At 33.0% G+C, this 26,911-nt stretch overlaps 3 protein-coding genes and 1 long non-coding RNA gene across 8 annotated transcripts; 1 reads left to right on the top strand and 3 right to left on the bottom strand.

Moving 5' to 3' along the window:
• Nucleotides 1-1,468: 1,468 nt before the first annotated feature.
• Nucleotides 1,469-7,414, bottom strand: LOC144842569 (uncharacterized). Of its 2 annotated transcripts, none has more exons than XR_013612133.1 (4): nucleotides 7,307-7,414; nucleotides 4,819-4,890; nucleotides 4,011-4,082; nucleotides 1,469-1,603 (listed from the first exon to the last, which is right to left on the bottom strand). It is a non-coding gene; the product is annotated as an uncharacterized LOC144842569 (long non-coding RNA). The 2 variants fall into 2 exon arrangements; XR_013612131.1 differs by lacking the exon at nucleotides 7,307-7,414 and adding an exon at nucleotides 5,113-5,199.
• Nucleotides 6,572-18,062, top strand: LOC144842417 (calpain-9-like). 3 transcript variants are annotated; one of them, XM_078698879.1, is made up of 20 exons: nucleotides 6,661-6,712; nucleotides 7,322-7,499; nucleotides 8,122-8,294; nucleotides 9,019-9,088; nucleotides 9,457-9,709; nucleotides 10,168-10,417; nucleotides 10,596-10,696; nucleotides 11,027-11,104; nucleotides 11,309-11,466; nucleotides 12,451-12,608; nucleotides 13,390-13,607; nucleotides 14,145-14,187; nucleotides 14,370-14,453; nucleotides 14,831-14,885; nucleotides 15,547-15,605; nucleotides 16,104-16,166; nucleotides 16,670-16,748; nucleotides 17,238-17,348; nucleotides 17,616-17,668; nucleotides 17,924-18,062. In XM_078698879.1, the coding sequence occupies exons 3-20, from the start codon at nucleotides 8,148-8,150 to the stop codon at nucleotides 17,945-17,947; spliced, it is 2,004 nt and encodes a 667-aa protein (XP_078555005.1). In that variant the 5' UTR covers nucleotides 6,661-6,712; nucleotides 7,322-7,499; nucleotides 8,122-8,147; the 3' UTR covers nucleotides 17,948-18,062. The 3 variants fall into 3 exon arrangements, with proteins under 3 accessions (XP_078554995.1, XP_078555001.1, XP_078555005.1); XM_078698869.1 differs by lacking the exon at nucleotides 7,322-7,499 and having other exon boundaries at nucleotides 6,572-6,712; XM_078698875.1 differs by lacking the exon at nucleotides 7,322-7,499 and having other exon boundaries at nucleotides 6,595-6,724.
• A 338-nt stretch (nucleotides 18,063-18,400) lies between these two features.
• On the bottom strand, nucleotides 18,401-21,261 carry LOC144842451 (UMP-CMP kinase 2, mitochondrial-like). Of its 2 annotated transcripts, XM_078698907.1 has the most exons (6): nucleotides 21,055-21,261; nucleotides 20,570-20,817; nucleotides 20,242-20,371; nucleotides 19,402-19,603; nucleotides 19,027-19,230; nucleotides 18,401-18,872 (listed from the first exon to the last, which is right to left on the bottom strand). In XM_078698907.1, the coding sequence occupies exons 1-6, from the start codon at nucleotides 21,200-21,202 to the stop codon at nucleotides 18,572-18,574; spliced, it is 1,233 nt and encodes a 410-aa protein (XP_078555033.1). In that variant the 5' UTR covers nucleotides 21,203-21,261; the 3' UTR covers nucleotides 18,401-18,571. The 2 variants fall into 2 exon arrangements, with proteins under 2 accessions (XP_078555033.1, XP_078555026.1); XM_078698900.1 differs by having other exon boundaries at nucleotides 20,570-21,261.
• Nucleotides 21,262-22,106: 845 nt separating this feature from the next.
• Nucleotides 22,107-25,949, bottom strand: LOC144834803 (UMP-CMP kinase 2, mitochondrial-like). The gene is made up of 5 exons (XM_078689755.1): nucleotides 25,252-25,949; nucleotides 24,242-24,365; nucleotides 23,750-23,957; nucleotides 22,687-22,881; nucleotides 22,107-22,457 (listed from the first exon to the last, which is right to left on the bottom strand). Exons 1-5 carry the CDS (start codon nucleotides 25,882-25,884, stop codon nucleotides 22,277-22,279), a joined length of 1,341 nt encoding a protein of 446 aa, XP_078545881.1. The 5' UTR covers nucleotides 25,885-25,949; the 3' UTR covers nucleotides 22,107-22,276.
• Nucleotides 25,950-26,911: the final 962 nt, after the last annotated feature.

Raw genomic sequence — 26,911 nt, 5'->3', positions numbered from 1 at the left:
AATCAAATAAACTAACAAAGTACATTTATTATTGATTATTTTCAGTTAGGTCAGCAAAACCTAAATTATTATAAATCGTTTATCAATACAATGTCAATTAAAAAATATATTCAGGTTGTATTCATTATTTGACATCATCATAAAATATCATATAGCATATATTTTTAATAAATTAGCACAATTAAAATAACATGTTTGTAAATGTATGCAAATAAGTAAGTAAAACTAAATTTAGCGTAGTCGTTGGTTAAGGTTAATTAGCAATAAAAAAAAAATGAATGTCAATCGTTTAACATATTGATCGTTCAAACATTTACCGCCTAAAGGCCAATTTACACAGATAGTCCTTATAGTCCTGATATAAGAGAAAAATATAATGGGTTAACCCAGTGGACTTGCTTCAGAAATGGCTTTATTTTAGAGATGGGCTTCTTTTAGAGATTATTTTTGCCAACCAAAGAGAGTGGGCTTCTTTTCAAGATGGCCTTCTTTTAGAGATTATTTTTGCCAACCAAAGAGAGTTGGCTTCTTTTCGAGATGGGCTTCTTTGGAGATTACTTTTGCCAACGAAAGAGAGTTGGCTTCTTTTCGAGATGGGATTCTTTTTAAAGATTACTTTTGTCAACCAAAGGGAGTTGGCTTCTTTTCGCCATGGGCTTCTTTTAGAGATTACTTTTGCCAACCAAAGAGAGTTGGCTTCTTTTCGTTATGGGATTCTTTTTAAAGATTACTTTTGTCAACGAAAGAGAGTTGGCTTCTTTTCGATAAGGTCTTCATTTCGAGATTACTTTTGCCAACCAAAGAGAGTTGGCTCCTTTTCGACATGGGCTTCTTTTCGAGATTACTTTTATCAACCAAAGAGAGTTGGCTTCTTTTCGATATGGGCTTCTTTTTGATATAAGCTTCTTTTCGAGATTACTTTGTCAACCAACAAGAGTTGGCTCCTTTTCGACATGGGCTTCTTTTCGAGATTACTTTTGTCAACCAAAGAGAGTTGGCTTCTTTTCGACATAGGCTTCTTTTCGAGATGGGCTTTTTTTCGAGGTTTTACAGTATTACACAATCGCCGTCTGAAACTGGACTGCGTAAGACCATAACTTATATTAAGATTACTCCAGAATGTGGTAGATAAGAAACAATAAATGATAAAAAACGACCCTAAGACAAATGAATGAGAGAAATTAGCCTGTCGTAGCCTGATCAGGTCCTTCTATATGAGTTTTATATGTCTTGTATACCCCCTAAAATGCTCTACAGTTTATGAGTCGAAATGAGATCAAATGAGTAATGTAATGATAAATATGTTAATAGGATTTTATATGTTTTGGACATCCGGTTAGCTTTCCCAAATAAGTGTTAACCGACCCTTTATAGTTACAAAGATATAATGGAAATTGACGAGTTGAAATAAGGAAAAAAGATACACTGCAGAACTATTCGTAAGTTACTTTATTTTAACATTGCCTTGCGGTCTGTTCACCGAATATATCTATGTACACAGAAGAGGCGTGATAGACGTAACGTCTTTGCTATCCATTTTCATCTCAACCTACTCTTGCCGCGTCTTGAAAGCTGCCAAAGACGGTGGTAAACCCACGCAGAGCTGAGAAAATATAATAATTAAAGTGTATTATTATAAGTGGACATTAAGTCTGAAATCAAATTGCATTGTTACAACCGCTAATGTAGAATACGCCAGCTAATTTCAAAACAACCGTTAGTAGAACAACCCACCGCTTATGTAGTAAAACCTCCATCTTTTGTAGAAACACCAACAGCTTATGTAGTAAATAAAAATCAACACCAGCTAATGTAGAAACAGTCAACAGCTTATGTAGTAACGAAAATTGCCTCCCAGTTTATGTAGTTACCATCGCCAGCTAATGTAGAAAATGTTATATATTTTACAAAAATGTCTAATTCATGTGCAAATGCATCGATCTTTACTTAGCTATCAGTCTTTCCACCTCTCGTGAGCAACCAACTTTCTAAAACGACCACACATCGTAAAAAATCATCTCTGTTAAGGGACCACTTCTCATAATCGACCACCTCTCGTAAGCGACCACCTCTCTTAAGGACCACACCTCTCGTAAGTGACCACCTCTTTTAAGGAACCACGACCTCTTTCTCTCTATTAAAGGACCGCTTCTCATAATCGTCAGTGACGACTCTTTTAAAGGACCACCTCTCTTAATGACCCCACCTCTCGTAAGTGACCACCTCTTTTAAAGGACCACCACCTCTATTAAGGGACTGCTTCTCATAATCGACATCTCCCATCACAATGACCTTTCGAAAGTGACCACCTCTATTGAACGACCACTGTATCTGTTAAGGGACCACTTCTCATCATTGACCACTTCCGAGAGGTGGTTGATTGTGATAAATGGTCCATTAAAAGAGACGGTGGTCGTTCAATAGAGGTGGTCACTTACCAGAGGTCGTTGTGTCTTTAATAGAGAGAAAGAGGTCGTGGTCCCTTAAAAGAGGTGGTCACTTACTAGAGGTGTGGTCGTTAAGAGAGGTGGTCGCTTACGAGAGGTGGTCGATTATGAAAAGCGGTTCCTTATGAGAGGAGGTGATCCCTTACGAGAGAGGTGGTCGATTATAAGAAGTGGTTCCTTAATAGAAACGGTGGACGTTCAATAGAGGTGGTTACTTACCAGAGGTCGTTGTGACGGGAGATAGTCGATTATGAGAAGCGGTCCTTTAATAGAGAAAAAGAGGTCGTGGTCCCTTTAAAGAGGTGGTAATTTACGAGAGGTATGGTCGTTAAGAGGTGGTCGCTTACGAGAGGTTGTCGATTATGAGAAGCGGTCCCTTATGAGAGGAGGTGATCCCTTAAGAGAGGTGGTCGATTATTAGAAGCGGTCCCTTAACAGAGATGGTAGCTTATTACGATGTGTGGTCGTTTTAGAAAGTCGGTTGCTTACGAGAGGTGAAAGATAGCTAAGTAAAGATCGATGTTTGCACATGAATTAGCATTTTCTACATTAGCTGGCGATAGTAACTACATAAGCTGGAAGGCAATTTTCGTTACTACATAAGCTGTTGACTGTTTCTACATTAGCTGGTGTTGATTTTTATTTACTACATTAGCTGTTGGTGTTTCTACATAAGCTGGAGGTTTTACTACATAAGCGGTGGATTGTTCTACATTAACGGTTGTTTCGACATTAGCTGGCGTTTTCTACATTAGCGGTTGTAACATGCATAACAAAACCTGAACCTCGTATTATTGTGTGCGGGTATTTTTCAAAATGGACATCCATTAGACAGTGTATACCACGATCGGAAAACACCCCTATTTGGAGCAAATCGTTGAACCTAAATTAATTTTATTTGTCAATAACTAATGATCGAACTCAATTTAATTTGTAAACAGGGTTACATCAGGTGGTTAAAATCAGTACCGAAGGTACGAACCAACTTTTTATACCATCGAGTAAACATTCTAGAAATAAGGCGCGATTTACCGAATTTTGCCCTTACGTAAAGGAAAACACCCCTATTTGGAGCAAATCGTTGAACCTAAATTAATTTTATTTGTCAATAACTAATTATCGAACTCAATTTAATTTGTAAACAGGGTTACATCAGGTGGTTAAAATCAGTACCGAAGGTACGAACCAACTTTTTATACCATCGAGTAAACATTCTAGAAATAAGGCGTGAACTACAATTTATTTGTTTTAGATATTCAACTAATTCACTATATTGATTAGTATATATACTACTACTTTGTTTTAGTAATTTAACTAATATTACACTGAAAGCTATATTTATATTGTTATATAATAATAATATTAATAAACAATAATAATAATAAGAATAAGACATATTTCATTGATAGCGGTCTCCTAAATGATGTGGTAGACTATAATTGCCATATCTTCTAAAGGATTTAAACATGTCGTGGTCACTATACGCTTCCGTACATTTACGATGATTAAATTCCGGTGTTTTGACATTGTGTACACATTTTAAAAACATGTATTAACACTTACTACATTCTTTCTTCTCCGCATCGCATTTATAGCCTGGTGGACATAAACTACAAAATGTATCGTCTGATTTGGCTATAAACAGATTAAAGTAAAGCTCTGTCAACACTATCAAACTTTATGTGACAACAAATGTGATGTGCCCATATATGGACATGATGATGTCATATCGCTACAATATTTATGCATATCACTATTCGTGCATATCACTACCATGATTTGGCACATCACACTAGTTTGATAATGTAGATTTTGTATAATTCATAGATAAAATATTGTTTTAATGTGTTTGATTTGGGAATATCTTAAACAAAAATTTCAAATAGTAGCCAGCATTGAAAATATATTAAAAATAGAGTGGGCAAGTAAGGTGGGGTTTTTACGCAATTCAATATTAAAATAAATATATAAATATTTAATTTTCAGCACATTATTCCATATTTTTATGCCCCTCCTCCAATTTCCTGCAACTGCCACTAAGTTTGATATTAATTTTAGATCATATCAAACAGTTTAAATGTAGGCCTAAAATATAACAACAATTGATTCAGTAGAGCATACTGGACCTTCTTTACACAGTAAAACGTTTCAGCCTACATGGATATAAAAGAAACATAAAACATCGAAATATACAGAAAGTTATATTCCTCAATTCTAATTGATTAAGATATATTGTATTAATTGGCTATGATAATTGTAATATTGATATACCATTATGATAATATATCTCACACATTAATATTAATTAACACTAACAAATACAGGTTCAATAACGGAAAGTTCTTTATAAATAGAAAAGAAAACTACCAACCTGGTGGTCTAGCGTTTATAGGCTGATAGCATAATATGCACATTACGATTATTGTCAATCCAAGCATTGTTTCTTGAATAAAATAAAACAAAATAATAATCAACAACAACAGCAACAACAACAATAATAATAGGCCTAATAATAATAATAATAATAATAATAGAAAATGTTTTCTCCAATTATCTAAAATTATTTTTAAACAATTGTTTTACAATTTCTCAATGTTAATGTACGGCAATATTCAAACTGTTAAATTATTATTTAACTATTAGTTTAAAGTAAAATTCCACTTACTTTAGTCGAAACTCCGGTTAACTGTAGCTAGCGTTGATTGATTGATTGATGATCATACATTTTATAAGTTTTGATTTTATATTACAATGGGTTATATTTCAAAACAAAACTAATATCAATTCAATGACGCAATGTAATGTGGCCCGATATCGTCCAATCAAATTACACTATTTTATTCGAGCTGTGCCGTTTATAAATCATAAACATTCATTATTTGGCATTATCATGCAAAACTGAAGTTTTATTATAAAATATACAGTAATAAATTAATAGTATTAATGTATAAGTATGCAAATAAGCGAATACAATTTAATCAATCTCAATATTCATTTTTAGACCAGTATTTGTTTTTTCTACATTTTTAATTATATTCGGTTTCTAGGTTAGCAAAATAGATAATGAGTATCAATCGTTTAACAAGTATAGTGTAACCCGCTGATACCCAATCAAATTACAAGATTCTTTTCATATAAATTACCGTAGTATAAATCGTATACAAATTATGCTTATGGGTTTGATGCGTTAACCAATCAAATGGCAAGAATAGAAGCAGGCGTGTACATCTAAGTAGATTCTTTTATTTAATTTGACGATTGTGGGTCACATGAATAAACTGCACTAGTCTAGGCCTATTAAGCACTCACGACGGTAAATACAATGGGGTACTGTATTGCAATTTCGGCGGTGGAAATCCGATGAGCGCCGCCAATTTGTTGAGCTTTGGCATAAACAATAACATTCAACATGGTACTCGATCGGAACTAAAATTTTCAGACCAAAAAGCACTTTACTTGGATTCAAATCATTTGTATGATTTTGATTAATTTATTGGGGTCACCCATAAAACATGGAATCGTTTGTCTAGATTAGTTTCAGTTGCCTAGCGATTTTCGTATCGCTCAAAAAACGAAGAAACTCGATCAGAAACTTGCATTGTATATCAAAATGCACAAAAGTGGTATTTATTGTGCTCTGTCCATTTTTTATTATTGAAAAGTTTAATGACGTCATAAACGTTGCTTCTTCTATCGCGGACCAAACGTTAAATGAAGATAATTGCCTTGGTTAAATCAACCAAATACAGTCATCGCGATAATGAACAGAACGGAGTATACTGGGCTTATACGGATGCGCAGATTAATATTTTGTATACCGTCTGTTTTCGTCTATGCCAAATCTCATTATTATGCCTATACATAGGACGTCTCATAATGCTCCGTCAAAAGCCAAAAGGAAAAAATACATCGAGCTCATTAGAAAAAAAAAAAAAAAAATATATACTGTATATAGGCCTTATTAAATATAAAATTTAAATCAAAAAGCTGCTGTACAAATTTAGGCATCAGGGAGATTCTGACCATAGAAACATTTTAGGTTGAAAACAGCGTAAAGTGTGGCATTCTTAACACAGGCCACGTGGTATGCATATTCTTATTATGACAACCGACATAGTATGCACCAAGAATCGCCCAGTTTCTAATTGCAACTGCAAATTATACATTCCATTCTCCAGACGTCCACCACATTCGTTATTGACAATAGTACGTCCGTAGACCTAACACAGCATCAGGCAATACATGATATTAAAACCTCATTTAAGGTAAGTGTTAAGGTAAGTCCTAATTATTATGGAAAAACAGCCTTATAGGCTAAGTAAAAACTTAGTTATTGTCACTAAGGTTATTCACTAGAAACTATTTTTTTGCACGCGCACCTTGATACCGTACTAAAATATAATAGATTCGTTAGTATGAACCAGCCTACATTATGATCAGTTTGAATTTTGAATCAGACCGGGTCTTTATATGGCAGCAACGTTCCCGGCACAATAAGTAAAATTCGATAATCCTGACGAATACAGTATACCGGTATCTTCCCACGCTACTTTCACAAATCCTGTCGGGCCAAGGCGATATTGACAGAAACCACCGCCGTTCTATTACATTTCTATACTTCGAATGGTTTGGGATTATTTCTATACTTTAAATGGTTCTGGATTACAATTGTCGTCTCCACCGATACAGTACGTACGTGCAAGTAAGGTTTTTTTTTATTACTGTCATCATAAAGGAAGGGATTATGGGATAATAAACCAAGATCTTCAGTTAATATATGATAGTGGTCCAACAATGCAAAAGAAGACATTGTGTGCCACTCTTGGTAATCGAAATGACAAAGAGACAACAATACAAACCTTGATTTAGAATAGATTCAATATTACGGTGACCTGATTGAAATAACAGATCTCATTTAAAAGAATACATTTTTCAAGAAGTTATACAGTGACGGGATAAACACACACTGTGACTACGCCGCCTGATTCACCTGTGTTTGATTCTGGTAGAAAAGCAAGTTGTGTAATCTTAAAATACTATTTATAGAAGCTAGTAAGTATTTAATATTTATAATAGTTATTTAATAAATTCTAAACTTTATTATTATTGATCTACTTAATGCTTGATATTATGTCAAGATGTTGAAACAATTATAAAATTTACTTATTTCTATAGCATGGAGATCAGAGTGTATTTTGCACGTTGGAGAAATTATAGTGATCCATACCCACATTTTTTCTTCTTCGCTTTATGTTCCATATTTTGACGCCATATACAATCGTTTATCTTACACAGGCTTTGCAGATCTTCCCTTTCATTCCCAATGTGAATCTTTTGCCACTCAACCTACCGTGACCAGAACATTGAACTTTGTCCATCCAAACTTGCTTCTTCTTGCAACTGTAACTTCACAACCGCCTCCACTGTTCAAGTGTAGGCCTACCACCAAGAAAACAAAAACTATCCAATATCCTCCATTTACTGGCCTTCAATTTAATTTCTTTTGTCTTTCTTAATACATTTTTTGCAAATAAATGATCCGCCATTTTACTTAAGACTTTCTTGACTCCTGCAAATCTGGCGTGCACCCATTTCTCCTACAATCTGCATAATATATCAGGCGTAAACAAATAAAATTTGGAATGGAAAATCAACGTGTTCTTTCGTATTTTAGAAGTTTCATAAAGAAGGATATTCAAAATGTTCAAAGGCCAAGATTACAAAGAAATAAAAAGGGGATGCCTGAAAACCGGGACCTTATTTGAAGACAAAGAATTCCCAGCAGTCGATAAAAATTTATTCTATAGTAGAAAACCACCAAAACCATTTCAATGGAAGCGACCGAGTGTAAGTATACATATTTGTTATGGGGCCTAAGCATTGCAGGGTTATAAGAATAACTATTACATAACTTTTAATCTGAAATCATCAACCATGACCAGTTATAGACCTACTGTACTTTCAAAAACTCCCAGTTTAGTGTAGGAAAGGAAGTTGAAAAAAGATCGGCTTAAGATTTTTTTTAGAGATTTGAGTACACAGGCTTTTAAATGCATAGTCATTATCAGGATTGGTGTTTTTTATAATCACACGGAAATCCATTAGGTCTTATCCAAAGCATTATAATCCTATTATATCTAATATATGCAGATTTTAAAAATCCCACAAATGAGTTGCCCTTGTGCTTAGTCTTTGTAATAGTATACCAAAAAAATAATGAAACATTAAATAAGGTTGTCTAAATTGAATATAAATTTTTCAAAACATTCTTTCATTAGTCATAACAAAGCTCATTTGTAATGGAAATAGGATTAAGGTTGGTCGAATTATTCAACTGACCTCATGGCCTGTGTTTAAGTCTAATTATTGAATGCTTTATACATTATGAGTTTCAACAACAGGCTGAATTGCACCATCACACTCATCCCCCACAGAACATAATTATTGGCTTAAATTGAAACCAGTAACCCATTTTCGGAGGACCATGTTAAGTGGAAACTTTTCCTTGAAACAAACGGAAGGTTCTATGTAGATTGTTCAGTACAACTAACATTTTAAACATTACTTTCAGGAAATTGTTGCAAATCCTGAATTTATTGCGGAAGGAGCAAGTCGATTTGACATTGTCCAGGGAATGCTTGGTTAAGTAAAATTGTATTAGAATATTGCAGACTAAAGCAAACTTGAAATAAGAAATAAAAAATATGAAAATCCTACATAAAGCCAATAAGTAATTGTTTTTTTTTCTGTTTTTATTTCTGGTGATGACTAATCCTAAATCCTATAATTCATTTCCAATACTAAAAAACAATAAAGAAATAATTGCCACCATGAGAAAAGCGAGAATAAAATCTGTAATCTCAATACTCCCTAATACAGCCAAAGGGCAAGTTTCAGCTACCCTTATTTTAAATGATCATTTCTCCATTCTTTAAAATGATATTTTTTTAAATTTACAAATAAGACCCCCTTTGGTTTGTTTTCTAATTATTAATTGTATTTGTTTCAGGTGATTGCTGGTTGTTGTCGGCTGTTTCGTCCCTGTGTACCAATCAATCTCTTTTTCAGAAGGTCTGTCTAGTTGATCAAAATTTTAAAGTAGATTATGCCGGGATTTTCCACTTTCGTTTCTGGCAATTTGGCGAGTGGATTGATGTAGTTGTAGATGACCGTCTACCAACTTACAATGGAAAACTAGTGTTTCTCCATTCAGAAAATAACAATGAATTTTGGAGTGCTCTTATGGAGAAGGCTTATGCAAAGTATGCAAAGATAATTTTTTACAAAAAAAGTTAAAATCAAATAAATCATTTGTAATAGAAGTAATTAGAATGGTTACAGGGAATATACGAAAAGCAAGTTTTCTAAACGTAGAATTGCATTCTCTTCGATTCCGTGGCAACACTCAATACGGATGCAACAAAGCTCTACAGTACTGCCTCTACCCTACAGTACTACCTCTACCCTACAGTACTACCTCTACTCTACAGTACTACCTCTATTCCCTCCTACTTCTCCTCCTACCTATTCCCCCTCCACGATGGGATGGATATATTGTATATATTTTTTTAAAGGAAATTTGTAAGAACTACATACATGCATACTCGCACAATCACGTTAAACAAAATATATTTTCAAATTTATTTAGATTTGATTCCTCACACAATATGAAATCTTAGCAACACATTTGTAATTAATTTACTTTGAACCTCTAATATAGAATATGTGGCTCATATGAATCATTAAAAGGAGGTCAAACCTCGGAAGCAATGACTGACTTTACTGGAGGTATTGTAGAAACTTTTGAACTTTCGAAGGCTCCCAAGGATTTGTTTAAGATAATGCAGGAAGGGTTTGCTAGATGCTCTCTGATGGGATGTAGCATTGATGCTAAACCTAATGAAATAGAGGCTAAATTGAATAATGGGCTCATCAAGGGACACGCCTATGCAATCACAGGTGTAAGTAAGGTAAGGGTATTCTTCCATTTATATCTCCTACACTGTGTACTGCTTGGGATTTTAGTGTGGTCCCGATAGTCACATTGACCTCTACGATTTATAAAAGGAAGTGCGCATAGTATGCCCACATAAGGAAATTTCCATTAGAAAACAGTTTAAAATGTTAAACTTAATTATCTTTTCTCAGGTCAATGCTAAAACACGCTCTGGTCAGTTAGACGTCAGTCTTGTTAGGATCCGCAATCCCTATGGAAATGAAAGTGAATGGACAGGTGCCTGGAGCGATAAGTAAGTAATATTGCAACGCATACTATACACTAATCAGAGTGTACGATGTACTTCGGAATCTATTCAAATAAATTATTACAGTACTTGGGCTAGACGACTGTCGAACAGCATAACATATTATAACAAATTATATTTTAAAATCGGCCTTCTTTGTACTTGTTGTATTGTAATCTTATTACTATGGCCAATTTTATTAATCTGTATGTTTTTATTTGTGAATTTGTGAATAAAACCAGAAAATATTTATCTTTATAAAATATAAAAACCAAAAAATACATTACTTTGCTTTTATAATCGATTTTATTTTAAACTTATCTCTCTGATCGTCAGATCCGCCGAGTGGTCGTTGGTAACTACGGAAGAAAAGAAACAGCTTGCTCTGAAGTTTTCAGATGATGGGGAATTCTGGTAAATGCTGGGGTTGGGTCTTTGAACAGTACTGTTTATTATTTGCATTTGAGATTTTAGCGTTTCATAAGTCATGTAATACATGCTTAATTTTCACGATTATTAAAGGTTAAGAATATTTTGGATTAGGTTAAGATCATAGTTTGTTGTCTTGCTGTTTGCGACTAAATACTAAATAACGTAATGATAATTTTGTGTATCTAGGATGTCGTTTGACGATTTCACCAAAGAATTTTCCAAACTAGAAATGTGTAGCCTTTCACCGGAAATCACAGCACCAAGCACGATGTCTTATGAAATGAGTCTTAACCAACACAGCTGGGTGAAGGGTTCTACCGCTGGAGGATGCAGGAATTTCCCAGGTTGTAAACCTATAATTGTTATACAAATAGAAACAAGACCAATAAACATAGCACGTATATAATAAATAATTTATTTAAAGATATATTGTTCCCCTGAAAAATTAATTTTTTTAATAAAAATTTTTTTTTAAAGTTGTTTGAGTAATATGCTATTTTAATGTCATACAATAGGTATTTACTTTGATAAAAAATTGAGTCAAAAAATTATTTAAAAAATGTAATTTAAATAGTCAAATTGTCTGTCAGACAATAGATTTTTTGTTAAATTTAACTGTTTATGTTGTTTTATAATAAATAATTTATTTAAACATATATTTTCCCCCTGAAAAATTAATTTAAAAAAAAAATTTTTTTTTTAAATTTGTTTGTGTAATATGCTATTTTAATGTCCAAAAATTGGGTCAAAAAATTATTAAAAAAATGTAATTTAATTAGTCAAATTGTATGTCAGACAATGAATTTTTTGTTAAATTTAACTGTTTATGTTGTTTTTTTATAAGGGAAATCATATTTTATTTTCGTTTTTTTTCTTATGGAAGTGAATAACTTCATTAATACTGGAAAATGGCCTATTCAAAGTCTGATTTTATAAATCGTTATTTTTCATGATTTTTGGGGCAACACGAAGATCCAGATCAATTCATGATTGTTCTTCCCTGGGAAGATACACAACTACAAATATAAAATTTCAAAAAGTTGTATACTATATACTATACTATACAGATTTATAAAGCGCTTTTCCAAAAAAAAGTCCAAAGCGCTGTACATTAATTTGAGCAGTAGGAGAAATCTAAATTATTCCTTAGGGAAAAGAAAACTCTTTAACAATTTTTTAAAACAATGTACAATTTTAACAATATTATGTATAGTATATAAATATATATCTACAATGTTTAATGACTTTGTTTAGAAACTAGTAGGCGTAACTTTGAATTACAAGACGAACAACAGGTGATTAATAATGATACAATTTTCGACATTTAGACACTTTTCATACAAACCCTCAATTTCGAGTGAAATTGGAGGAAGATGACGACGATGAAGAAGGATATACATTAGTTGTTTGTTTGATGCAGAAAAGTCGTCGCAGGCTTAAGAGCACAGGAGCCCAGAACCTGACCATTGGATTTGCCATCTACGAGGTGAATTTAAAATTCTTCACATATGACAATTATCTATGTATTTGCTAATATAACATCGCATGTGTTTCACATGTATCTAGTAGTAACCTAACCTAACCTTACAGGCACCACATGTGATATGAATGAGAATGCTGTATTACCAAATATTCATATGATAGTATTCGGGGATACACCACTGGGAATCAGAGTGTTTGCCCTGTATCATGTTATATGGAAGATCTTTATATACAGCATTTCATGTTTATCACATATGTCTGTATAGGTTAACAGTTAGGTTAGGGTCAACGATATAGGGGATACATGTGAAACACTTGCAATGCTGTATCACATGTTATTTGCCTATTATCTGATTTTAAGAAGAAGAATCGGCTACAATTGTATGTTTCATAAATAATATATTTTTATACAAATCAATAACTAAGTCTTTCTAAATTACACAATGAATGTAAAAAAAGATATTTATACCAAACCGTTTATTTTTCCTAATTGTTTCAAAATGCCTATCTATTTTCAAAAGTTGTGTACAAATGAATAGAGATTTTACTGTGTAATTTGAACTATTCTCCTACTGATATGAAAATACTTACTTTCAACAAAATCGTGTGGCACAATAAAAATCTTAAAAATTATGAAACATAGGAGAAATTATAGATTGGTAATGATTAGCTCCTTATTAATCTTCAATATGATTAATATTTGTCAAACTTGTACAATACGCGGGACAAACAGTTACATAAAAGGTAGAGTAATGTTATGGCAATTTTGCTTATTGAATTTTCAGATAGACGACGAGTTCAAACAGTTTGAAAAGTTACCACAAGACTTCTTTCTGTATCACCAATCAACTGCTCGTTCATGTCAGTTCGTGAATTCAAGAGAGATCATTGGTCGATTCAAACTGCCAAAAGGAGAATATTGCATTATACCTTCAACTTTCAAGCCAAACGAAGTAGGAGAATATATTTTGAGAATCTTCTCTTCGAAGAAATCTAATGCTAGGTGAGTTTTTGAGTTCCGGAAGAATGGTAGTTATTGTCTTTCGTTAAACACTAAACATAGATATTAGGCTCTCATGTACTAAGTGAACTATTTGGCAAAATGAGTCACCCAATATATCCTGAAAATCAATAGACATTTTGGTATATAGCTAGTTAAAATCAGGAGACAATAACTAGTTGTCATTATCATGTAAATAATCATACAAACAAACAAAACAAGTAATAATGTAAACATTTACTATTTTGATGACGAATCTTATTGTTTTTATTATTGTAATTGTGTACGTTCAATCTAATCTTGTGAAGTTAACAGAAGACAACTTTTCATACTGGTTTTATTCTCTATTAATGCTGTATTATCATAAGAATGTACCAAACTAACTATTATATTGTTAGGAGGTTTGCATGGCAAAAATCAATATAATAAAAGTTAGCGTCAGTAGTACTGAAAAACTGTTTAAAGCTCTTCAGAACTATACATACTTAATGTACCGCAAACTTCGCATTATTAGGCTATAATAAATATTTGGTCTTTCAGCGAGATGGATCAACAAACCGGTGTCATCGTGACTACGAAACAGGTACAGTATACAAAAACATCATATGCCTATATAATGTTTCGATACCTTTCAGGTAACGTTTTTTTCTATCTAACTCTAACGTTATTTCAAGCATAGATACAAAAAAATTTAGGACGTACTACTACACTGAATTTAAGTTTTGAATTGAAAGTTTTTCAAATTACTCTTTTACACACTTTCAGCAAAAGACTGATGAAGAGTTAGAACAAGAACAGGCTATGAAAAGTAAATTTGAAACAGTTTACAACAAGATTGCTGGAAAAGATGTGAGTTATCATTATAATAATATAATTGGAAAAGAATTGAGCTATAATCATAATTGTATTAACTGAAATAACTGGAATGTATGCGAGTTATAATAATATAATCGAAAGAGCTGGAAAAGATATTAGTTATATTATTACGATACTAAAGTACTTGTAATAATAACTGAAGTAACTAGAAATGATGTGAGTTATGTAATTGATAGTAATATAACTGGATAAATTAGGAGTTATAATTAAGATAATATATAGTATTTATTTTTTGATTACCCATAATGATGAATCACATTGTAACGACGTATACATGTATATCAGGTATTTCCTTTTTGAATGAGGTAATTTGATTGATCTGTTTAAACAAATGTTTTAATATTTTTAAGGAATTCATTGATTCTGTTGAACTTCAAGAATGTTTGACTTCTGCCTTCAAATCGGGTTGGTGCTTTAAATTATTATAAAAATGTTTAATCATAATATTCATTAGTTACTTCTCTATTTAACAAGTTAAATGGAACTTTCAACGAATAGAAAGTATTATGTTTTACAACATACCTACCGGTACTGCTCTAAAGTAAACGTTTATTTAATGATCATTGTTTCCATTCCATTATTTTTTAAGGCTATACTAGACCAGGAAGCTAGTACTCTAATTTTGAACAGGGTGATATGTTTTATAAGACGCGCACTATACAGCTTGATTTTCGAACGCAGATCTATAGTCAACAGTAATAGCGATGGCAGAAATGTCTATCAATTCCGATCAGTACGTGAAAAAAAGTTCCACAAACAATTGGGTGAACTACCTTTGCTTAAACTCATATTAATTGAAAGAAAGCTTCTTGAAATAATATTTGTTAATAGCTGGGATTTTAATAGCGCACATATGTTTAACTTAACCCCTGAATGTCAAAAAAGTAATAATGATGTCGTATGTTTTGTAGCAGCATCATATTTTAGATTTGTTACTGTAATTGTTTTATTGACACTAAATCTGATTGGAAATATTTTAATATTATCAAGTCTCAACATGTCGTTACCAATTTCATTAATTCAATTTTAAATGAGTACCGTAGGTTATGACACATTTATTTTTCAGTTCTAGATTCATCCAAGTTTAGCCTGGGAACTTGCAGAAGCATAGTGGCGCTCAAAAGTGTATCCTTTACTATTTACATTAAGATGTATTATTGCTTTGTAGTAGTTTCATGGATCTGTGCAATTCTTGGTTAAGCTGCTGGAGTTCTATGTCTGGATAACCAATCCAGAAACGGATAGTTAAACGATTGTCATTTTTTTTCTTGGAGGAGGAAGAATGTGTGTTTTCACGTGAATTTTCCCACTAGAACGCAAAGCAAGATCGAATATTGTTTCACATAATGTAGAACTTTTACTTGTAATCTAGAAGACACGCCCTTTGGCGATAATTGTCGGAATTTCTCACTTGTCACTTGTCAAACGTTGCTCGTCATATAGGCCTGCTGTGTGGCAACCAAGATTTAGGACTACCAACCGAAAATAAAAACCACTACCCACAACACCGGACCGGATGGGTTGTGTGGATTACGTCGATACAAAACATCATTTTTCCTCCTCACATATTATTTAGCAAGAAACATTATGAATAACTGATGATCTTTGACAACAATTACTCAGAACGTGGGTATGCTGGACTTCGACGAATTCTTCTCTGTGTGGATGGAATTAAAGGAATTGTTGGTAATTGTTTTTATATAGTACCATTTACAAAGTATAGCAAATAGTAGGACGCAACTAGAGGAAGGACGCAGGGAGGGACGTAAAATGCCACGCAGGGAGGGACGTAAAGCGCCTCACAGGGAGGGACGTAAAGTGCCACGCAGGGAGGGACGTAAAGTGGGACGTAAAGTGCCACGCAGGGAGGGACGTAAAGTGCCACGCAGGGAGGGACATAAAATGCAACGCAAGTGGGTTGACTAATCAATGAATGATGACGCTCTCGAGTCGTGAGGCTTGCGTTGATGTGTCGTTGGTATTCACGTCCGACTTAGGAAACATCTGACTAAATAATTGTTTAGACCAAATTCTAATCCTACCCACTGCTTCATTTAGCCGTCCTAGTTCAATCTTTAGGTCAGTCTTTCTTTCGAACAACGTCTCCACGCTAGTTTGTTGATACCGTATAGTCATCTGCAAGTCGGTTCTAAGCATATACATATATATATATATTTGTCACTCTTTAGAATATCTTCAAAAAGTATGATAAAGACCGCAGTGGAAATTTCAATGTAACAGAATTACAACCAGCTCTTGAACAAGTTGGTAAGAAGTTTTTATTACTGTACTGACATTGATTAATATTACACTTTTTTTAATGAATTTTTGAATTGTAGCTTACCAATACATTGCGGATAATGACTATTGTTTAAACTACATTGTTCAGCCTAACCGTACCATCACTGGAAATTCACAAAAATGTTGTTTAAATATAGTACAACCTCTATGAAGGGGTTTCAACATTCTTTAAACTAAAGCGGAAGTATAGTCATGTCTCGGGACCATTATATAGTGGCCACGGATAGACTTTCTCCATCAGTGCTTTTTGAATAGATGACAGGTTGGGAGCAAATCCAGTACCGTTTTGATTTCGATCATTCGGGAAATTACCCCATGACAAGGTGTCCTCTGAAAGGGAGTTTCCCATAAAATGTTGACTGTACTGTAGATACCATTTCCCTCGTTCCTTTCACCAGATGTGTTCATTAAATCTAATGGAGGAGTTTTACTGTATGTAAACATTTTTTTTTTAAGGATTTCGTCTGAGCACCCGTTTAGTCAGTGCGATGGTTATTAGATTCGGTCCAAAAACCATAGGTATTGATGACTTTATTCAATGCGTAATAAAGCTCAGACATTTGAATGGTAAGAAATCATTTGCTTTTATTGTTATGTAAAATGTTACTTTTGTATGAGAGAAGTATGACGTACATAAGCCTAGAAAATATTGTAGGGATAATGGATGATAACCAGAAGACATCTGCCAAAGGAATAATGTTTCGGACGTTACATTATTCTAGTATATGTTTTGTTCAATTTGAGGATTTAAGAAACGTATATGAGAAAATGTTTATGAAATAGAAATGGATAAAATAGTAATGATAATAGATTATTGTTGCGTTAACAATTTAGAAACATTCCAGAAGTATTCAGCAAATGGACATTTAACATTTAAATTGGACGAGGTAAGTGTGAATGAAAACAGTGCGAAAAAGTAAACACAAAAATAACCATTATTAATAATAACTAATCATAATATAATGATTTTAATTTCTATCTGTCTGTATGACTTGTTTCGTGGCTCACGACTTTTTTTATATGCATAGAGGCCCATTAACATTTCAAGTAAAACATTTTTATAAACGGTCTTATAATACAATTTGTCTTTGTATTGTGACATTTAAGGAAAATGTATGTTCATTTCATCTTTCATTTTTCAGTTTATCAACGAGACTATGTATTAACAAACTGGAATGGATAATGGATTAATGTTACAAGCAACATTATTTTTGATAACGTTTTGCATTCAATTGTTGAATGATTGGTTAAATTGCGTTGTACTTACGTCCCTGCGTTCAAGTAGGAACTAAGCCTTAATCATGAATCTACATAGTTTAGATAATAATTAATAAAAATAATTAATAGTAATAAAAGTATGATGATTTTAATTTGAAATAAGCTTAACATTACAACGTTTACAATAGATCAAGATTTCTCTAATAGGTAACAATAATAAATATAATGATACTTTGATTGTAGTAATTGATTTTACTTCGAAAATTGTACGGTATTGGTTAATTGGTAAATTAAATAAGTAATAATAACACATACAATATCGTTTGTTGTCTTGTTGTAAATAAACCGATCCTTTGTGCGTTTTATGCATTTTTAAAGAAACTATAACCAAACTATCGAAAACAATTGACCAACCCAGTGTTTATTATAATGAATAAATAAACCAACGAAATGTTATACACTGTAGTCATGAAGAGGTGAATCTATAAAACGCCGACGTCGTGAAAAACCTATTGGTGAGAACCAATCGTAGGAATGCTATTATCTGGATTTAAAGTTTTGAAATTGAACCTCTATGATGGGACACTTGGGCACGAGCAGCTTGGAAATGCAAAATGTTCCATTCTATCGTCTGTTATTTGTAGATGTTTTGCTGGTAAGGATGTCTCAAAAGCAATGGTATCATGAGGCATTTCTGGATGAAGCACAGTGCTAGGGCAGAGTGATGTTGGCAATTTAATAGAGAACAAGTTTTTTTCTTGGAGTTTATCGATAATGTGTGAGACTACGTCGGTAGTATTCGTACATTGTTGTTTAGCAAAGTCGATTTCAATCCAAGACTTGTTTCTCATTCGCCGAAAAGTTTCAAAAACCCTAGATCAAAGTAAAACAAAAGAAAAACCCGATATATAAATCAATTCTCCACTAAATAAAGAAAAGGTAAGACAGTTTATTTTGGATTACTGATTTTGTATCGTATCTCAAATCAATGAATATGAAATACCGTTTTAAACTTTCTTTAGCTTACATATTTTCATACGTAGTTTTTCCTCTCTTGGGACCACTATTCTTCATTTGTCTTAGTTTCTTCTTGCAGCTCACAAGGACAACTGAAGTAGGTTCTGGTAGATGAGTTGGCCAGTCATACACCATGTGGTTCCTAGGTGGTAAGTTTCCAATTCCTTCTCCAACTTCGTTAACAATACAGTGTGCAACAGTGCTGTTCCAGTACCTAAACCAATTTTATAAACATAAACAAAATAGGCCACTAAAAATGCCAAAATCGATGCAAATGGTTAACGAATCAACCTTTATTTAGTATATGAACACAAGCTGATGTGTTCCATACTAATGCATTTTTATAATTCAAATAATTTCAAGTTACAATTTATTGATGAAATACCTATCTACAAAAACGGGTGAATTCTTTGCGTTTGTAGAAAGCTCCAGTCCCAATATGTAATTACTGACCGCATGGAATGCACCACGAATTAACTGAGGTTGGGCGTCGAACGATTTTTTAAGGTGTTGTACACAAACAGGAATCGAATTCAAATACACTGTCCCTAATGAAGAACTCAACCGCCTGCACACTGCACCTATTCCTATGTAATACATGTTTGGAAAAAATAAAATTGAAATTGTTATAATCATTTTTGCATTTTTAAGACTCGCATAATGATGGTTCTGATATCAATTATAATCAATGATCTTGGTTTCTTGACACAGTTTTGGTAGATTCCTAGACTTGCCTCAAGTCTGTATTAAATGTGTTTGTTTTATGTTCGCCAACCAGTCGGCGTTTCAATTTGTGTATGGAAAATACGTACTAACGTATGAAGTATCATATGTTCCAAAATATTTATCTTCTACTAACATTAAGTTGAACAGAAACACAGTTTAGAACCTAGACCAGTGGATTCAGGCCACGACAAACGAATCAATATGTTCGTATCCTAGGTTGTCACAAATCGAAATCTCTCTACCGTTGTTACATGATGCACATTCAAGTTCACATTTATTTAGCCACCAAAAAGGCAATAGCATGGATCTTACACAAGAAAGGGACATTTTATGTAATTGTACATTACAACAGGTAAAAGGTAAAAACATAAGAAAACATAAACAACAAATCTAAAATGTACATCTTATTTTATACACCATAATATATAATGTTAATGTTACATGATTATAATATCGTATGAACCATAATGCTAAACTATAAAAGAATCACGTGAAGTACCTCTTAATTTTGGACCTTCTATTGCAATAATAGGGTGGAGATCTTTGTTGTCGTGAGCAATCGCTAATTCATGTTTGGCACGAGATGACATGATGGAGAGCAACTCATCCACTGCAGCACAAGATCGCCACTGAAATATATAATATTAACATTATACACTAAATGAGAATATATGATTTAGCTTATATTTTGTTATGTATTTATAATATATTTAAAAAATACAATTAGCCTATATACTCGATAGACTGGCCGAATCAACGTTATCAGTAATATAATAGCAGATTAAGTGTACGTTTATAAACTGTATTATATTTTATAATCCACTTACACGGGACAAGACGTCGAGAGCAATTCTATAATCATGAAACACGGAATGGTTTGTACGGTGCATAAACGCCGGGTGGTAGTTGATTCTCTCAATGACCATCAGCTCTTCGTCCACTTCTTTTGGTTTATTATCAATCATTAATATCAATTTCTGTTCAACATCCCCATTATTGTGTATCACACTGCGAAAGTAGGCGGCTTGATGGTACTTGACCGCCAACTCACAAACAGTTCCATCATGGTCACTAACTGGATAATCCAAGGGTAAAACGATCGTAAATCCTCTCTCAAAATGTTTCGGACAGTTTGGAAAAAATGAATAATTGTTTAGAATCTCACAACCTGGAAGTTTGGCTTGTAACTCCTCCATTAAAAATGCATTACGTCTAACATTTTCGACAACTTCAATTCTTTTATTCATAGGATTGTATGCTGTTATTGAATACATTACAACGCCACGCATCAACTGTCCACACTTAGACTTACCAAAGTGACCGACAACTTGAAGATCCTGTCGCAAAGGCAAGAGGTCGCGATCGCAGAAGAAAACTGTTCCGCGACTTGTCTCGATGGCAGATATACAGTTAAGCCAGTCCACTTCATCTTGACCATATTCATCCATATTATTAGCCATCTTAACGCATATACACTTTTTAATACACCGGCGCTTTTCGTAGCATACTGTATGTAGACGATTAATATACAACAATGACATTGTTAAATGAAGCGTGCTAGAAAGGTTGCTCCAATTGGTCAATTTTTATATGACAACAATTACTAGCCTAGTCGATTTTGTAAACGGTGGCTCCATGTTATTATACAAATTTAACCACATAATTAATACAGTACTTCACAGTTTCAAACATACATGATGATGAATATGATTTATTGGTAATTGGTAATATCATGGTTATCTATATTAACATCCTTTCTTTTTATTGCAAGTAATTGGCTTTGTTATAAATATCCCGGTTCTCATTGGAATCCATCAAACTGTTGCGTCATATTGAAAAACAGAAAATGATGATGTAATTCATGCACCTGTCGCGTGATAGAGCCCTCTGCTGTTTTACGTATAGCCTACTGTTTTTCAAAATATTAAACAGCTGCTTAATAATGATTTTATTAATATTTGCATAGGCCCTATTCTTTAATTCAAGTTCAAAACAAAGCAGATTTTTATTTAAATAATGAAAGATGAAAAAATTATGGTTTGGTCTTTGTAAATTAGGCCTATTTTGTCTATTTTTATTTATTTAATATACAATAAATTATTCATTATTATTAAAAATAATCAATATATATAAAAATTTAAAATTTAATTCGAATTAAAAATTATGTACAATGCACAAATTGTATAATATATTAATAATACTCATACATCATTTACAGGTATTATTTTTTAATTATTGCTGTGTGATATATAATTTGTGTTCCACTGTTGTGCCACAGGCGGCAAAACAAGGTATAGGCCTACATTGTCTAATATGCATTCGTCCCTCATTGTCAGTCCATGGAGGAATTGTGCTTTTTACTAAAAAATCAATGAAATATTACGCACTCATGTGTTTGTATTATCTGGTCCACCGGATCTAAGAATCAAAGACGGGACAGTTCAGCACAAAAAACTGATATGCAAATGTGCCATTCCATCGTCTATTATTATGTGTTTTTCCGGAAAATTCTCAAAAGCAAGGGTATCTTAGATTTATGGATGAAGCCCAGTGCTAGGGCAGAATGACGTTGGCAATTTAATACAGAACAAGTTTTCTTCCCGGAGTTTATCGATAATGTGTGAGACTACGTGGGTAGTATCCGTACATTGTTGTTGCGCAATGTCTATTTCAATCCAAGATTGATTTCGCATCCGCTGAAAAGTTTCGAAAACCCTGAATAAAAAACAACAACAATAAACATGCTGAATTATCCATACTTCAATCCATATGCTAAAATTCATGTTTTTATGTGTCCAAATCTAACCGGACAATGCATCTGTATCTTCCGATTCGATTAAGGATAGACAATGTTTCAAACACATTCACCGTCGTTTAATAAGGCAGTTCTGTGTAAAACCCATCGAAAAAATATATATATAAATCCAATTTTATTCTAACTTACATGTTTTCATACGTAGTTTTTCCTCTTCTCTCCTTCATTTGTCTTAGTTTCTTCTTGCAGCTCACAAGGACAACTGAAGTAGGTTCTGGTAGATGAGTTGGCCAGTCATACACCATGTGGTTTTTAGGTGGTAGGTTTCCAATTTCTTCTCCAACTTCGTTAACAATACAATGTGCAACAGTGCTGTTCCAGTACCTAAACCGAGTTTATAAACACAAACAAAATAGGCATGATCATAACATGACAACACGCAAATAGCTTTTATTTTTATATTGATGGAATAAAAATAAACAATTGACCGCTCCGGGTGAATATTCCATTGTTATATCTAGGTCATACTGTATTGATGCGAAATAAAAGGATGATAAAGGTAAAGGGGATTCAGTTTATTAGTCATTTCAATCCTATTCATTGTTGTAGAGTTTAAGTATAATTTGGAAAGCATTATAATAGATTAGGATTGCAAGCTAGCGTATTGTTCAAAAGAAATTTAAAAAGTAACCTTGTAAACTAAGTTCACAGTAAGTCAACAATCCTATGATTTCTTCTTACAGTGAGTAAAGTACAACAATATCATTTTATATTTCAATATTTGACGTTTTTTATCCTGTTCCATCACTATTCCTTTATTCGTATATCGCTCACTAATAATAATATAATGTAACGATCGATAATCAATCACTAATGTCACAACTAACGTATAAACAAAAATCGACACCTAGCGTAACAATTTAATTTTAACAACGTAGCAGAAATTAAGTTGTTACGTACTGGTTAACTTTACATTGTCTAAAAAACGAGCTTTGCTCTTTTGTTTTTTGCCCTCCATGTTTGCTTTATCCTAATCATTTATATCAAATTATCTTATAAATAAGCAATTTGGAAAAAAATTTATTTAAACTTGAAACTGAGATTGAAACATTGTTGATTGTTACGTAGGTTAATATAGTATATTAAGCCGTATACACTCAGCCACATGTGGTTCTCCCAGAATAGGTTAGCCAATCTTCTCCATTTTTTTTCTTCATAAAATCACATTAATTAAAATTAACTAATGACATACCTATCTACAAAAACAGGTGAATTCTTTGCGTTTGTAGAAAGCTCCAGCCCCAATATGTAATTACTGACCGCATAGAATGCACCACGAATCAACTGAGGTTGGGCGTCGAACGATTTTTTAAGGTGTTGTAGACAAACAGGAATCGAATTCAAATACACTGTCCCTAATGAAGAACCCAACTGCCTGCACACTGTACCTAGGCATATTCCTATAGATGTAACGCATTCAGAACAAAAATTAGTACATTAGGTTGTTTCCATAATAATTCTTATGAAGTCTGCTATACATAAACGTTGTGATATTAGAAACCATTTGAACGCATGATGGTGTATACAAACTTATATTGTTTGCTAAGTATTTTAAATATATATTTAGACTCGTGGCAAGAAACGAATGTTGGAAATAGTCATAATATCAAGTATGATTACGGATGACACGGTGTATGATATTTGAACCATAATAATTAATTTAGTCTAAGAAAATCGCATCTACCTTTTAATTTTGGACCTTCTATCGCAATAATAGGATAGAGATTGTTGTTGACTACCGCTTCATTTTCGTCAAGAGATGAAACGATTGAGATCAACTCATCCACTGCGGTGCAATTAGATTGCCACTGAAACATTACAAATGTATATTGATTGTTAGGCATATACAATAATGTCTAAATATACTTAATTTTTATAATGTATACACTAAATGCGTATATTTGATTTAATGCAGTTAGAACAATGCCAGGAGCAAAACCCTGTCTATTTCATCCTAATATTATTTCATCTCATAACACGCCTTGAATAACGGATTGCTATTTATTTACTAATATAGGTACAATGGTTGCTGTACTACAGATTTGGAGAGGCCCTCTTGAAAACGAGACAAGACACTAAACTCAAATCCATTTTGTATTCAAAATTACCTGTAATAATTGTAATATTTTCTATGTCTATTTCACTTGTTACTTTCATTTTAAATTTGTACTTGAAATCAAGTATGTCACGGAAAGTATTTAAACAATTGTTAGGCTTAGTTGTCTGAAAAATAGGCCAACACTTTGTATACTGCATTTTATTAGTTATTTGGTTCCTTTATGAGTCTGGTAATTCAATAATGTTGTCGATGAGGCTATACAAATAGTATATGTAATTGTCACAATTAGTGTAATGGCACAATGTATTCCATGCCTACTTGAACTTATAAAAAGCGGCATGTATTATGTACGCCAACAAACAAAACCCTAACAAATCCATCCCAACTGTTTTTCTGAATACATTGAAACCAAAAGAGGGTTTTTTTCAATCCTGTATATATAATTAGGCCTATGTTAACAGTGTATTTATAATTTCATTACATACATTATTGATGTTACTTGTGACAACGACCTTTGGTTATACCTGTCTACGAATAAACGTTATCATGCAGTTAAATAATGGCAGAGGAGACGTGGGCCTACTCGAACTGTCAATTATTTTATTGTATATTTTAATAATGTATAATCCACTTACACGGGACAAGACGTCGAGAGCAATTCTATAATCATGAAACACGGAATGGTTTGTATGGTGCATAAACGCCGGGTGGTAGTTGATTCTTTCAATGACCATCAGCTCTTCATTCACTTCTTTTGGTTTATTATCAATCATTAATATCAATTTCTGTTCAACATCCCCATTATTGTGTATCACACTGCGAAAGTAGGCGGCTTGATGGTACTTGACCGCCAACTCACAGACAATTCCATCATGGTCACTAACTGGATAATCCAGGGGAAACACGATCGTGAATCCTCTCTCAAAATGTTTCGGACAGTTTGGAAAAAATGAATAATTGTTTAAAATCTCACAACCCTGAAGTTTGGCGTGTAAATCCTCCATTAAAAATTCGTTACGTCTAACATTTTCGACAACTTCAATTATTTTATTCATAGGATTGTATGCTGTTATTGAATACATTACAACGCCACGCATCAACTGTCCACTCTGACCAAAGTGACCGACAACTTGAAGATCCTGCCGCAAAGATAAGAGTTTGCGATTGCAGAAGAAAACTGTTCCGCGACTTGTATCGATGGCAGATATACAGTTAAGCCAGTCCACTTCATCTTGGCCGTATTCATGTAGGCCTATATTATTTGCCATCCCGTACACTCACTGTAAATAAATCCACATATTCAAACGAATTTTGGTTTAATACTCATTACCGGTTCTTGTAATATTATGCTTGTACGATTATTATAACAATGATAGCTAAATGCCGTTGTTCCAATTGGTTAATTTTTATAGGCAACCGGTACGTCTACAATTACCTACCTTGGTCAATTTTGTAAACGGGTGCCTAACATAATCCCTTCTAACAGTCTAATATTTTAGAATGTAAAAAAACGGGCAATTGGCTTCAATACTTTATGTTTTTATAGCAATTTTTTTTATAGCAACTACTTTCAAGTGCCATTGTGATAAATTATTTTTCTCATGGGTGCTGGCATAAAGGTCTACTATAAACCTCTACAAAATAATTGACTTTAGTTGATAAATCTTTGCAACTGAAAAAATGGTAAACATTGTTTTAAAGTAGGCAATGGGTATTTACAATGACTCCCATTTGACTGTCAATCTAGGCCGATATTGTAATTTATCACTTGTTGACATGTAGGCTTGATAAAGTGACCCCCCGACTTAGCAATAAAATAAACTAAAGTGACAGAAATTGAGTCTGTTTAGTGGTCTTTAATATATTATTTAGACATCATTTTTATTTAAATTATTTAATAAGCACATCATCTTTTACAGATTCAGTATTTTTTATTTTTCATTTTCAATTGCACAATTATGACATATCAACACCGGTGATATCAAAGTATTATTCTTGTACTTTCTTCAAATACAAAAGTTATTCACTTCCGTAACAAGTACAAAATTATTCACTTAAAAAAGAGAAAAGAAACGTTTAATTTTAACCAAAAACCATTGCCTGACAGACAATGTAAGTATTTTTTCAGGTAAATACTTTTTGGTTAACGTGAATAACTATTATGTGACAATAAAATGACAAATTGTTACGTCAACAAGCGAGCGGCGTTTTTTGTAAGGAATATTTCTTCTTAAGACTTTAAGAAAACCATTTTATAGTAACATTGCGCAAAAATTATTTAGGCCTATAAAATAA

Source organism: Antedon bifida, chromosome 1 (genome assembly GCF_963402885.1).
Source record: "Antedon bifida chromosome 1, ecAntBifi1.1, whole genome shotgun sequence".
NCBI classification, from domain to species: domain Eukaryota; kingdom Metazoa; phylum Echinodermata; class Crinoidea; order Comatulida; family Antedonidae; genus Antedon; species Antedon bifida.
Note: the sequence above shows the minus strand (reverse complement) of the source record. Positions and strands in the feature narration are given on the sequence as shown.